We start from the raw sequence: 14,740 nt of genomic DNA, 5'->3' as shown, positions 1-14,740 counted from the left end.
AGCCCTTTGACTGACTATTATTTAAAAAACAGATTTTTGGGGGGCACCTGGGTGGCTCAGTCCATTAAGCATCCAACTCTTGATTTTAGCACAGGTCACGACCTCCCGGTTCGTGGGTTTGAGCCCTGCATCGGGCACTGCGCTGACAGCGCGGAACCTGCTTGGGGCTCTTGCTCTCCTCTCTCTGCCCCTCCCCGCCTTCTCGAAATAAATAAATAATCATTTAAAGGAAAACACATGGTTTTCGAAATCTTTGTGGACAGATGGTATTGCTGCCCAACAAATGAAATGGCTTCAGATAGTTCTCACTGATATCACTCGTGTGGCTTCTGTCAAGAACCAACGAGAGCTGTTGTCATATATGGGCTCGTTTGACTCGGACATCCAAGGTGGCTTCTTCATTCACACATTGTTGCCTGGACTCAGGCAGCTGACAGAGTTGCAGCTGGCCAGGCAGGTCCCCTGTCTCCACATGGCCAGCTTCCTCACATCATGGTCGTTCCGGGGTCGTTGGCCTTCTTCCCTGGTAGCTGGCTTCTCTGAGTGAGCCTTCTAAGATCCCCAGGGAATGGGTCTCTGTAAGGCTTCTAAGCTTCTTCTAAACAAGGCCTAGGAGGCCTGCAGTGTCACTTCCACACTATTCTATTTCTCAAAAGTAAGTCACAGAAGTAACCCCGATTCAAGGGAAGAAGACTACACAAGGTGCAGACGCCAAAAGGCGTGGTTCACTGAGGGCCATGTCTGGGGCCTCTGTCGCACAGATTGGAGACGATGAACAGTTCAATCACCCAGTGTTTCAGGGTGAAGTCTTTACCGTATTGCACAAGAAGGGTCTTGTGTCAAATTCTCCTCATTTGTCCCCTTGGCTACCAAACTGGTGGTGTTTTTCACTCAGCTGTAGAACCCCTCTCTCAAGGGTAAAATGGTACCGGGAGAGATATTGTAGAATCCGTAGAAGCCCAGCCAGTGCTACGGGACAAGTGGATTCTCTGGTCTATCTCTTCTGTCTTTTTGGCCCTGATGACTAGAGTGGCTTCATTATGCACATTTTCTTTGTCAGCATCCCCTGAACAAAACTGAGAAATAACAAATAGTCTCATTCTTCTTTGCATTTATCAAAGTAAAGGCTCCATTCAGCAACAACCTATAGAGTGTTAATGTTTCCCAGAGTCCACGACGGATCACCCTTAGCCTTACTGTGTTGATCTGGTTTGAGTGCTTGGTCATTTGCTAGCTGCTTCCATTCTCTCCAGCTAATGGCTTCAGCACATGTTAGGAATGGATACAGTGCGTAATCAGAGTCTCTGTTCAGGGCGTCGGAAAGGTCAACGAGATGAAGCATTAAACCTCCATTCCAAGTAGTCCTGTGACAACTTCTCTAAAAGTGAAGGGCAGCGTTATTTCCTCCAGCTTTGTCAGCAAGTGACCAGGCAGACTATGTTATGGCTGCTTATCAGATCATAACAATCTTAATGTTCTTTCCACATCTCCTGGTTCAGATAAGAAGAAAAAAATAGAAAGGAAGCCACGGCGATACCGATACCCTAGGATTGCAGAAGGGCTCTTCTGAGCACAGAGTCACTGCAGAAATGCTGTTCGTTTCATTATTTCTTATTTCCATCATCAGTTGCTGTCCAGCAGCAGAGTGTGAGGGCTGAGGTGCACACACTAGCTTGCAGAAAAGAATATTTTGCTGATCTCTTTGAAGAACTCTGAAGTGCGAAAAGGAGAAAGAATATGATGTGTGCATGTGTTTACCTTAGTAGGGAGAGTTCAAATGCCCCTTCTCTGTGCCTTACCACCTCTCTTGCCAAATAAAAATACCGCCCATCAATCTTTTGAATTATGTTAGAATGTCATTTTACAGTTTAAAAAATCCTTTCATATATAGCCCTAAATTTCCTCTTTATTTTGCCTTTCAGAAGCCTAACCTTTCAGCCTCTGTGGATTGAGTCTTTACTTCACTTTGAACTTTAAAACCTTATAGTTAACTTATTTGGGCTTTTTTTTCTTTTTTTAAAGCAAGACTCTTGAATTTTGACATCCAGTATTTTCCTATATAATAGTTATTTTGGTTTGTTTTGGTTTGGTTTTCCCAATCTCTGAGGAAATCTCAATGCTCTTCACATATGTACATATGTACCGATCTCTGAGTTGTTCAAGGGACCTATTTAGTTGGTGTAGAAGGAGATATACAATAGCGCGTGCCGATATGATTATATATTGCGATATTAAGTTCATGTAAATGGGAAGTGAGAGAGGCAGCGCTAAGAAAAAAGAAAGTAGGCTGATGGTTGCCAGGCCTGGAGAGAGGGAGAAATCGAGAGTACCTGACTGCTAACAATGGGATGTGTTGCCAAAGCACGATGTGCAAACACTGATGCTGGATGTCCCGAGTGTGTTTCAAGCAACTCCGTCACAAAGGGGTACGAAGAGATTTTTGTGGCAGAATTGAAGGCAAATTTGATAGCAGCAGTTATATTTTCTTCTGCAGGTCAACACTGTGATGCAGGGATTAAGGTGGTGTTTTGAACAAACTCAACAATTTCAAAACTCTTAGTACTACAGTCTTGAAAGTGTTCTTCAAAAGTGGAAAATTCACTTCTGATTTATTATGAAATAACACTTCTCTAAGCATGCCCCTAACTCTATTTTTTAATGTCCCTGGCTGTTTTAGGTCTTCGTAAAAAGAAGTTATCTGCTTACTTGAATGGAGTACCTCCCATTCTCATTTCTTTTTTTTTTTTTTTATTTTTTTAAATGTTTATTTATTCTGAGAGAGGCAGAGTGCCAGCAGAGGAGGGGCAGAGAGAGAGGAGACACAGAATCCGAAGCCGACTCTAGACACAGAGCCCAACGTGGGGCTCAAACTTACAAGCCGTGAGCTCATGAACTCATGAGCCATGAGACCATGGCCTGAGCCGAAGTCAGACACTCAACTGACTGAGCCACCCTGGTGCCTGTTCCATTCTCAGTTCTAATCTCTCTGTTGAAGTGATTTTTTAAATGGCTTAGATCTATTTCCCACTCACCACCCCCGTCCCTCTCCCCTGTCCAGGATCTAAGGGTTAGGAATTCTCAGAGATCCAAAACATCATGAAGTTAATTCTTCTTGTCTGGCAGGTCATAATGAAATAATTAAAGATAAGAGAAACAGAAGAAAAGCACATCTCCAGTCTGGATGATTAATAACATACTGGAATGTGGGATGCCTGGGTGGCTCAGTCAGTTGAGTGACCAACTTTGGCTCGCGTCACAATCTCATTCATGAGTTCAAGTCCCACATTGGGCTCTGTGCGGACAGCTCAGAGCCTGGAGCCTGCTTTGGATTCTGTGTCTCCCTCTCTCTCTGCCCCTCCCTGCTCATGCTTGCACACTCTCTCTCTCTCTCTCTCTCAAAAATAAATAAACATTAAAAAAATTATAAAAAAAGAAAATAACATACTGGAATGTTTTATTTCAATTCAGATAACTTCATTTACTCATTAATTGGTAAAATTAAAATCAATCTAGGTTATGTTTCAAGCACTTTGCAGAGAATTACTATAGGCACAAAAACTTGAAATGCCCTCAATATAACGTACATATTTTGAAACATGTTTCCCATTTTTATTTATTTTTTTTATGTTTATTTCTTTTGGGGAAAGCTCTAGTGGGGGAGGGGCAGAGAGAGGGGGACACAGGATCTTAAGTGGGCTTTCTGCTGGCAGGCTGACAGCAGCAAGCCAGATGTGGGGCTCAAACTCAGGAACTGCTGAGATCGTGGCCTGAGGCAAGGTCCAGCCACTCAACTGACTGAGCCACCGAGGTGCCCCTCCCATTTTCAAATTAACATACTGAAAAATGCTTTTCCCTGATGTCGCTGACCAAAAGAAAAAAAAAAGTCTCATGTGAGGTGACTTCATGGGTGGAGACCACTTTCAAGGTACTTACAGTTCACTTAGCTATGAATCCTTCTGTTAGTGTGGCAAACAGAATCTAACGTGGCCCCCAACAATCCTCGCTTCTGGCTATTCATACCTTTGTGTATTCCCCTCTCTTTTCATCTGGGTGGGGCTTTTGATGTGCTTCTCACCAACAGAATGTGGCAAAGGTGATGGGATGTCATTTCTGTGATTATGTTACAGAAGATTATAACTTCCAATCTTCCAAAGGAGAGTTTGCTGGTTATGATGAAGCAAGTTGCCATGTTGGGGACACCCATGTGGCAAGACACTAAGAGTGACCTCTGTCCAACCTCAAGCAAGGAACGGAGGTCCCTGGTACAACAGCTCAAAAAGGAATTTAATCCTGCCAAAAACCACAGATGTGTGCTTGAAAGTGGATCCTTCCCAGTCGAGATTTCAGATGAGACCTCAGCCCTGGACAACACTTTGATGGCAGTCTCATGAGAGAAATTGTAAAAGATAACCAAGTGAAGCCATGCTCGTATTTCTGCCTCCTAAAAACTGTGAGATAATAAATGTGTGTCGTTTTAAGCCACTAAGTTTGTGGTAATCTGTTATGTAGCACTAGATCAGTAACAAAGCTAGTGTCTGTGGTAGCACAGAATAATGTTCCCACCTGCAAAGATGTCCACATCCTAATCCCCAGAGCCTGTGACTCTATATGTGATTCAGTTAAGAATGGGGTGATTATCCTGAACTGTCTGGGTGGACCCAATGTAATCAGAAGGGTCTTTATAATGGAAAGAGGAAGGCGGGAAAGATCCAGGGAGAAATGTGAAGATGCTACGCTGCTGGTTTTGAAGGGGCCATGAACCGAGGAATACAGGAAGGCTCTAGAAGCTGGAAAAGGTTCCAGAATGAGTGCAGCCCTGCTGACACCCTGATTTTTAGCCTAGAGAGACCCTATTTCAGACTTTTGACTTCCTTTCTTTGTAATGTGATAAATTTGTGTTGTTTTAAGCCACTAAGTTGGTGGTAATTTATTACAGCAGCAATGGGGAGCTAATACAGTGTCTGTGCTGATTTTCTTAGCGTCTGAGCCACATACCAGGTGTCCTTCTCCAGACACTTACCCGCTCCTAGGAGACTGCACTGGAGCTGGGCCTATCTGCTTCCCTTTCCAGAAGGGAACAAATAAATACAGTGCCACTGGGCATTGCTCTAGAGGAAATTAGCATTTTTCCCACAGCCTTGTGTGCCCATCTATCCTCACTCTTGTGTTTGCCTTTATTGTTTCTTCTGAGAGCCCTGAGCACTCACTGTCTTAGTCAAGGATTGTTTGGACTCCAAGAATATGATCTGTTCAAGTTAGTTTAAGGAGCGAGAAATTAGAGAGGAGTGTAGCAAGCAGCCCTCAGAGGGTAGAATCCTATCGCACTTGTGTTCTTCTTCCCTGCTGCCCATCCATGACAGCTCTTCAGGGCCAGCGCTTCCTTGGCCTTCAATAAACTCCCAGGCAGGCCCCATATGTGGATTTAGCAGGTTTGGAAAAACTCTCCAGTCACTCGTACACTTGGAATCACGACAACTTGTAATCTGTGATTTCAACGTGTAATTGTCATGTCGTAGTCCAAACTCCCAACTCCACGAGATGCCTTCCTTACCCCTTACTCCCCACCTGGGAAGCCTACGGTGGGTTAAGGGGCATCCCCCAACCTTCTTCTCTAGCTTTGGCTCCTTCCACATTAACATGGAACCAGGACAGTGAGTTAAAAAGCCAGGAAGTTCTCCCTTGATTGGCACCCGTGTAACCTGGCATTGGTTTCCTCTATCCATGGAGTTTAATGAAAGTTGACTCTTTGTCCTCAGCTTCTGTATGTTTCTACTAAGGCTCTCTCACCTGTAGAGAGGCTCAGTTGGGCAAGACGCCTTTGTTAAATGACTCCAGGGTACCATTTCTACTGCATCTCCCACCTATTGGTGCCAGGAATTGCACACTTTGGGCCTGCCTCCGTGGAAAGGGAGGAATTTCCCAAATGTAGCGTCTGTTCTTTGGGCGTGTGTTGCTTCCGCCAGCCTCCCCCAGTCGCCTTTGTTGTTGTTGTTGTTCTTAATTGAGTGATGAGTCAGGCTCCAAGGTGCATAAGGGGTTAAGGGTCCCAAACTCTGGTTTTCAGTGCCTCCTTTGAAAGTCCTGTAGCACCTCGCTCTAACATGCAAGGGTGATTGGCGTCTGCTGGCATGAGGCCTCGGCTGAATCTGCCTCAGTCGTCCTAGCATCCTGTAACATATGAACACATATGGCTTCCGGTTTTCCCCCCCTCCTGGGATTGAGTTAGGAATCCTAAGGGACCCACAGCACTATGGAGTTCATTCTTCACATCTGGCAGGTGATAATTAAGTACCTGTAGATGAGAGAAAACAGAGATAAAAGCCTATTCGCACAACTGATGATAGTTATATTGAGATTTTTTTTCCATCTTATTTGATTTCTAACAGAATGGTGAGTCTTATTCAGCCGTGCCTGGGACTCAGCTCCCAACCCTCTGTGCTGCTTCTGATTCTGCAGAGAAGGAAATCTGATTGGCTCACTCCAACCCCCACGTCCGATCAGCTGTGCCCAGAGCATGAAACCCCGGGACCCAGTGCCTGCTACTGAGGGCCCTGGGAGCAGAATGGGGCAGAAAAGGCCCACTGCCGTGGCACATGCACAAACGCCAGAGGTCCCTTTGTTCCTGTTTGTGTTGCTTTCTGCCTGTGTGCTCCTCGTATGCAGAGGCCTGTGTGGAATCAGTGTGGGCTGTGCCATTGTGTTACATCCACCGAGTGAGTGGTAGTTGTTTGCAGTGGAACAGCCCCAAAGAGTGGGGAGGCTGGCTGTCCCTTGTCCTGGTGAGCAAATTAGGGATTACGTCAGAGGTTTCTGGGAGCCGCCTCTCCTTAAGCAGTTTGTAAGTTTGCTGACCTGTGTCTACCCCAAATCTCTTCATCCGCTTTCAGATTGTGAGTTTTTTAATTAAGCCATACGTGCAGAGTCAAATTAATCAAACTCATCACTTCATGGTATAAAGGATCGTCATCGTAGACCCACGCCGTGCCCCTCTCCTCTGATTTTACTTGTTTAGATTCACACCCACTCCTGTCCCCCCCGCGAGAAAAACTATTCTAACATGTTGAGTGTGCACCCCGTCCTTTCTTATTGCATTCTTCCAGATGTGTGCTGCTGTTTTGTGCACACGTGTTTTGAGCTTTTGCGAATGGTATTACGTTATCTATCTCATCTGGTTTCTTACACTACGTTTGAAGCCCCATCCTAGTAGTTACCAGGCACATCTAAGCCTCTGCCTCCTCTTGCTGGATCATTCTGTGGTACGCACCTCCACGCAGTCCCTAAAGGCTAACGGCAGACTTTCTCTGTGATATAAGCCAGAATGGAATGGCTGAGTCATGGTGCATGCGATGCTGAAGTTTGCCTGATGATGCCAGACCGCTCCCCTGAACCACCACGTGTGTCCGCACACCCAGCAGCAAAATGCATGATCGTTCATCTTAGCCACTCAATTCTGGCATCGTTATACTGTTGCTCTAGGCCTCTAATGAAAATACTGGCTGCCTACTTGAGCTGCTGGAGCTTTCTGCCAACCCTTGGCAACTGGGAACTCATGGGAGCATGTGGGCCACAGTCAACCATGTGCCGTCCCCACCCTGCCACCATGACCATCATCCTAATCTCTGATACCTTGAGTTTCTTGAGTTGTGTTCCTCCTTTCTCTGCTCCATTGATTTCTCTCCTCCCCCACCGTATTCCCTACCTCACTCCCTACACCGCCCGCCCCCACCACCCCTCCCACCCCGCCGCCGTGGTCCAGTTAGTAGAACCTGGTCCAACCCAGCCTGATGCGGGCACATTTAGCCACCATGCAGTTATTGCCAGAAATACGATTTGCAGTGGCTTCTTCTGGGGAACAGCCTTGCAACAGATCCCCTTTACTTTACCCATTCGGAAGTAAATCACAACAGCAGGTAATTAATGAAAACCTAACGTAGGAAAAGTCAGCATCTCCTCAACAAAGTGGCAACTGACCTTTCTCCTACTCAGATTAAAAAGGGAAGGAAGGAAGGAAAACTATTCCCTGAGGGGTTGAGTTCTTTCCTGGGATTGAGTTGTTGTTCAACGTATTCCCCCTCATGAACAAGATCTCCCAATAAGTGCCCATCTGAATACGTGTCGGCCCAATGTCCTGGGCGTTGTTACCATGGACTTTGTGAGCCACACAGTATGGGGATGTGATGTTTGCTGGGGTGCTGTTTGCACACAAGCAACCTACACTGACCGTTTTCTTTCATGACGCTGGCCCTGAGAAGATACCGCTGTTACGAATTTTTAAAAATGGATTCCTTTTCTAGAAAATTAAAATGAAATGGCGAGACTCGATTTTGAGAGCCGGGGAAAGTGCAGAGACTGATTGAGATGAGGCTTCTAAAACAGCCCTTCCCTCGGCGAGTGTTATTTGAAGGTCCTGCTGCTCAGCATAAACCACACGGGAAGCTTTCCATCAGGCTGTTTGTTACACTGGCTGAGCACTTGACTTTGGTTTTCTCCACGGTCTGAAAGCCCACTTTTGAGCTTTTTGATTTACGCTGCCTGGGAGCCCAAGAAACGTTCGCCAATATCTCACACGTTTCATTTCAAAAGAACGCTGTCACTGTTAAGAGTCCGGCCTCTGTGCATTTCATAAATATGTTTGTTTCTTTTCTCTTTCAGAAGCTGCAAAGAATCAATCCTCCTCACTGTCATTCAGCCTTACCCTGTAAGTGTCCTGTGAGTAAAAGTGCCACTGTATGACCCCAGGATTCCATCTCCTCGTCCCAGTCCCAGTGAAACCATGACGTTGAGTAACAGCAGAGAAAAACCGCATGCGTTTACAGTTCGAGTTCAGAAATCTTCAGTGCTTGTATTTTATACACCGTGATAGCAAACCCACTCATTGGAGAGAAAGGAAAGGAACACACTTTCTTGTGTGTGACCAGCTTAAGAATCACAAATGTAATGGGAATATTTAATTGTAGGACATTCTAGCATCATCCTTTTTCATATCCTCTTCTAAATAATTTGGTACATATTTCAGGGAGACTCCCCTTTAAGGGTGGTTGTCAGAGGAAATACGGCTGTCAGAATGTGATTTCAGCAGCCTTGGTCAGGAAGGTGGGGAACAATTAAAATCTTACTGCCTTCAGTTGCCATGATTTTTTTTTTTATAACAACGTTATCGTGGTATGATTTGTGTATCCTAAAATCCACCCATTTTAAGTGTACAATTCAATGATCTTTAGCAAATTTACTGAGGTATGCCGCCATCACCACAAGGCAGTTTGAGAACAGTTCCTTCAGCCAATGAGATCTCTCGTTCCCGTTTACAGTGACTGCTTCCTTCCCACCCTTAGTCCCAGGCAACGACTAACTTACTTTCTATTTCTATAGATTTGCTGTTGCTTGTGAATCCCATACATTGGCAGTTGAGCTAAAAAATACCCTAGCAAATTCCTGCAGATTTTCCCCCAAACGTTGACCGTCACTACCTTGTGTGGCCTTTGCGCAGATTGGCAAAGATTCCCACCCGTTTACGCTTGTGTTTTCTTCCCCATGCAGTTGGGGGCTCTGCTCTTTGCCACACTCCATCTCCTGACCAACCTCTTCATCTCCCGTGTTCCAGCATTCTCCTCCTAAACACCACGGCCTAAGCATTGTCGGCGCGAAAAAAATATGTATTCAAGATTCTGATAAGATGACGAATAGAATTAGCCGAGTAAACAATTAGCCAAGTAAACAAACTGTGCCATCCAGGACATAAGTACTTGTAATAAAAGCTTAGTTTACCAGTGACCGTTACTTTTAGTCCCTTCTCTTTGATTCCTTCCAAACCGCTAGTCTCTTTTTATATTGTTTACCAAGTTAGCCAAGCTGTCACTCACACCCTCTTCAAATCTGTCCACGCTCTCATTTCTTCACAGTGGACAAATACGTTAGGTGACGCCAATGGGAATGTCTACCATAACCGAGTGGCCGACCAACCGTAACTTCCTGGTGGAACTTCAAGTTTATATGGTCTTTCCTGAATTCTCTCTTCCCACTTTATAACCTATTACACAGCAAGATCAGAACCGTTTTATGGCAAACCAGGTTATTGTGGCAACGTGACGTAATGTTTCATGCCGTGCCATAAACCTGGAGAAAGAGCAAGGGTTTTGCCACTTAAGTGTGGGGTTGTGCCCTGTGGCTTTGTTTGCTGTTTTTGCCAGTTGAGGGTGCATGAATACTCACAGGTTACTCATATGAACACTCACTGTTATCAGTGGGTCATGGAACTTGCTGTAATAGATGATCTGGAACTTTCCACAAGTTCAGGTGGCTGTTGATACTGTGCCATGTGGAAGGTGAACATTTAGCCGCAGCATTTAGGAGCAAGTGTTGCCTGCTTTGCTGGCCAGTAGCTGCACCCCTGCTTTCGGCAGCACTCTCCCCCTGCCCGGCCGCTGTGAGGGAATCCTCATCTTTGACTTGCCTTGACCAGCCCTCCTTCCTGAAATGCCCACCGCATCCTCCAGCCCAACATGTCCTTGGCCTAGCCAGACCCTTCTCACCTTCCAAGCCTCCGCGCAAACTCTCAATGCTACCTTAGTGTTCTTTACCGTCACCACTGCCGACACTGGGGCTGGAGATCTCTGCGTTCTGTGGCGCCATTCTGGACACTGTACGATACTTAGCGGCATCTCTGGCCTCTACCCACTAGATGCCCGTAGCACCCTCTCCCCGAGTTGTGACAACCAAAAATGTCTCCAGACATTGCCAAGTGTCCCTTGGCGGGGGGGGGGGGGTGGATTGCCGCCACTTGGGAACCACTGCCCCACCTAGAGTCTTCCCTTACTGATCTGGCCCAAAGTGGCTTTCTCCTCTGAAATGTGGGAACAGAAATGAAGGAGTAGAAACCCCCAAGTCATTTCAATAGATCGATTGGACTCAGAGAGAAAAGAAGGTGGGAGAAGAGCCTACACGTTGTTACTTACATTTTTGTGTTTGGATTTCCCTACCAGTGCGTCGCTTTTTAAAATACAGAAACATATGGGATCCGTGTATTTGCTGAACATTCTCTCAGCAGCCAGGACTGACCTATTGAAACAGATGAGCCACCAGACCGAAAGAAAGTGTATAAAGTCTACTTTATTGCGGAGAGTGAAAATTAGCATTTTAATTTGTTTTGTCACTTGCTGGCCAACCTTTGTTATGTTGCATTTCCCCTGCATAACAAGGTCCAGTCAAGACAGAGAGTGGATGTTTACACCTTCTCGCCTCCCTGCACTTGGTCCCAGGGCACCCAAAGCGAGCCCAGCCATGGAAATCAGTCTTTCCTGAGGCCCAGCTCCAGCGGGCCCAGGAGAAGAGTCTCACAATTCCTGAAGTTTTTGGAGAAGTCATTCCTAACAGGCTGCTGCCTCGTTTGTAAAGTATTGTAGACGGTTCTCTCCTTCCCCCCATTTTGACGCGATGGAAGCATAGAAGGAGACACAGACGCAAGAAAATAAGTATGAACACATCTTTTCCCCGGAGGCAGCCAGTGTCAGCCACTGGCCTATTTCCTTCCGGTCTTTGGATCTGTACCCTGTCAGTAGTGGAGATCTTTTACATACAGCTTTATTCTGCTTCTTTCACTTAGCGGATCAGAAGCATGTTTCCATATCATCCAGAATTCCTTCCAAGCACCATATACATGGCTGTAAAATATTCTACTGAACCAAGATTTACTTAACCGACACCCTATGACCAAACGCTTCATACTGACTTCGATCGTTTTCTCTTCTGCTTGTGTACACAGCACCTTCCTGGATAAATCTTCATCTGTATTTAGTAGTATTTCCCCATTCTATGACGATGGCATTTTAGGAAAGGAATTTCCAGATTTCTTGGGGATTTTATTTGTTTTCTTCTGACCTACCATCTCCTTTCCTTGCGCTGTTTCCATTTATTAGAGAGCTTTCTTGGCCAGATCCTTCCTGCTTTCCTTTGACCCTGCCTTCCACGGTTCCCAAGTCTAGAACTTCCAGAACTCCCTAGTTCTGACGCGGCCTGAGACAGAGATTATTGGAAGAGTCTCGATTACCTCCCCTCACACCGTCCCAGCTCAGTGGGACTTGAGAGAAGTCGGTCTCGGTGCTGTTGCCCTGGAGCTACAACGATTCCCATGCACTCGGGTTGTTTCTAGGCCAAAGAGGAGACAGACCTGTTTGCCTGCTTCTCACTTCCTGCCCTGCTTCCACTCCGTCCCACGCACCCGAGGGAGGCCCAGTGTATCAGATGGCATCGGCACCCAGACCACATCTTCTTGGCATGTGTCACGTGGAGCACGCCAGCCCAATTTCCAGCTGAGAGACCGGTGATTGTCTGTGGGGTTTTTTTCTGGCCACAGGCAGATGCCCGTGCAGCAGGCCAGAGGTGCTGAGGAGTCCTCATTCCCAAAAGAGCAGCCACTGTATCACTGACTGACAGGAGCTGGTGAACACATGCCCTAGCTCTCTGTCTCCTCCTCGGACATGATAACTCTGATGCCTGGGGTCTGCCTCGTTCCTGGAGTTTCCCAACAGGGTTAAGCCCCAGTTGCTTACGGTGGTGACGGACTTACAGAATGCTTCATTGGCTTCCTCTTCTGCCCCGTCTCCCTTTCTCCTGCTCGCCTATGCACGCTTCCTTGAAGCGCCTCCCATAACTGTTCCCTGCCCATGATTCCTTGTCTCAGGTTCTGCTTTGGGGGAACTCCAAGCTAAGTTACCCCGTGATGACTGTGGCTAGTTAGACCCCACCAAACATTTACTCAGTGTCTACTATGCCAATAGTACCATAGACGTAGAGGGACTGCAAATTCAAGACCTTACGCTTCAGTTTCAGAAATGTCTCTTATTTATGTGATTTTTTTTTTCAAACAATGTTCTAGTGACTTCTAAGAGCAAGTAAAAGCATCAGGAGCACACCATCCGTCTACTCTGGCCACCTTAGCAACAGCAAATTTGGAAAGAGGTGCAGAGGCTGATTAGAGCCCTTCTGATCTCAAAATTAATTAACAGCAAAAGAATCTGATTATTCTAGATGATAATTACTTGTCATTTCCACCACAGGATATGAAGTGCTTGCGATCAGCACCCACAGGTCTACAGGTTGCTAAGAATTAATTCCTCGGGTTTCTGAGTGGTGTACATTGTACGTTTTTTTGAGCCGCAAAAAGAGATCTGAGTAAAAACCACAGTCCTGCCTGGTTTACATACCCCGTGTGCCAGAAATAACTCCAGCCAGGGGAATAAGCCATTATCTTGTTGACTCTAATTCAGTCACCTTCAGACATGAAGAGCTTATGTTGTTATGGTCAAAAAGTAATTTTTCAAATGGATGTTGATTGCATGGAATAGTCACAAGTCCACAACAAGAAAAATGCGCTTGTATGAATTCTTGGACTTTTATCCCCAAGTCTGTTGACGTGCAAATACACATAGAATAGTATTTACTTGACTAACTACCTTGGCTATCTAGTCTCCTTGCTGGTTTTCCAGGTTTGTCATTAGGGCATGGTAAATAAATATGGGAGCAAGGAGGCCATAAGAGATGGGCATGCTATAGCTACAGAGAGAAGAGAGGAACACCCCCAGCTTGACAAGTTCTGCTCTATGGGGCCACTTACTTTAGGGGCTAATCACCTTACCACTTCCATGAAAACATCAATCCCTTCTAAGATTATGTACCAAATGATAGGCATAAGACAAACTTAGGTCCTGTGAAGTACTTTTTTATTGAGGCAAGGAGTGACGTAGACCATTTTAGGAAAATCCGGCCAAACAGCACATTTACAAATTCAGACGCACAGAGGGATCCACCTCAGTATCCGCCATGTTGAACACGTGTGGGACCCTTCCTTCCCAAACAGTGCTGGAGCAGCGGCTGCTTCATCGTTGAAGCACCTCGCCTAATTAGTAGTGTCTGTTCTGGGTAGCTTTCTTACAGCCGCTTCACTTGTGCTGAACCCGTTATGCCAACGTAAATATCTCCTGCTTAAAACCATTAAGGGAGAATAATGTTTTCCCTTCAGCTAAAAAATGGCACATTGACAGCAAATGAACTCACGGCTGTACGATTTGTTAATCGTTACTAAACTTGGCCTGTAATTACAGAGATACTGAGGAGAACACCACTGTCACATCCCTTTAGCTCTGTAGTAGGACTTTTTTTTTTTAATGTTTATTTATTTTGAAAGAGGGAGAGAGAGCGGGAGAGAGGGGAGAGAGAATCCCAAGCAGGCTCTGTGCTCCGTCTCATGGCCCTGAGATTATGACCTGAGCCAAAGGTGGACGCTGACAGCCCGGAGCCTGCTTGGGATTCTCTCTCTCCCTCTCTCTCTGTGCCCCTCCCCGGCTCGTGCTCACTCTCTCTCTTTCCAAGTACATACATAAATATGTTTTTTAAAAGCCAGGCTTCTGTCCTTTCACAGCCATCATTTAAAAAGATCCTTGGAGGGGCGCCTGGGTGGCTCAGTCAGTTGAGCGTTCGACTTTGGCTTAGGTCATGATCTCGCAGTTCGTGGGTTCCAGCCCTGTGTTGGGCTCTGCGCTGGCATCCGGAACCTGGAGCCTGCTTTGGATTCTGTGTCTCCCTCTCTCTGTGCCCCTCCCCTGCTTGCGTTCTGTCTCTCTGTCTCTCAAAAATAAATAAACATTAAAAAAAATTTTTTAAAGATCTTTGTAGGGGCACCTAGGTGGCTCAGTCAGTTAAGCTTCTGACTCTTGATTTTGGCTCAGGTCATGATCTCACGGTTCGT

The 14,740-nt window shown here is 46.0% G+C and overlaps 1 protein-coding gene across 10 annotated transcripts in view; it reads left to right on the top strand.

Moving 5' to 3' along the window:
* FRMPD4 (FERM and PDZ domain containing 4) overlaps positions 1 to 14,740 on the top strand; it is an 843,299-nt gene that overhangs the window by 790,469 nt on the left and 38,090 nt on the right. For all 10 annotated transcript variants that reach the window (XM_053891835.1, XM_053891836.1, XM_019417876.2 and 7 more), the window contains one exon: positions 8,653 to 8,698. In XM_053891835.1, coding sequence (XP_053747810.1) covers positions 8,653 to 8,698 — 46 coding nt within the window. The remainder of the gene's footprint in view (positions 1 to 8,652; positions 8,699 to 14,740) is intronic.

The sequence above is a fragment of the Panthera pardus genome, unplaced genomic scaffold (assembly GCF_024362965.1).
Source record: "Panthera pardus isolate Hobbes unplaced genomic scaffold, ASM2436296v1 HiC_scaffold_27, whole genome shotgun sequence".
Taxonomy (NCBI): Eukaryota; Metazoa; Chordata; class Mammalia; order Carnivora; family Felidae; genus Panthera; species Panthera pardus.
This window is presented reverse-complemented; position numbering and strand designations above follow the sequence as displayed.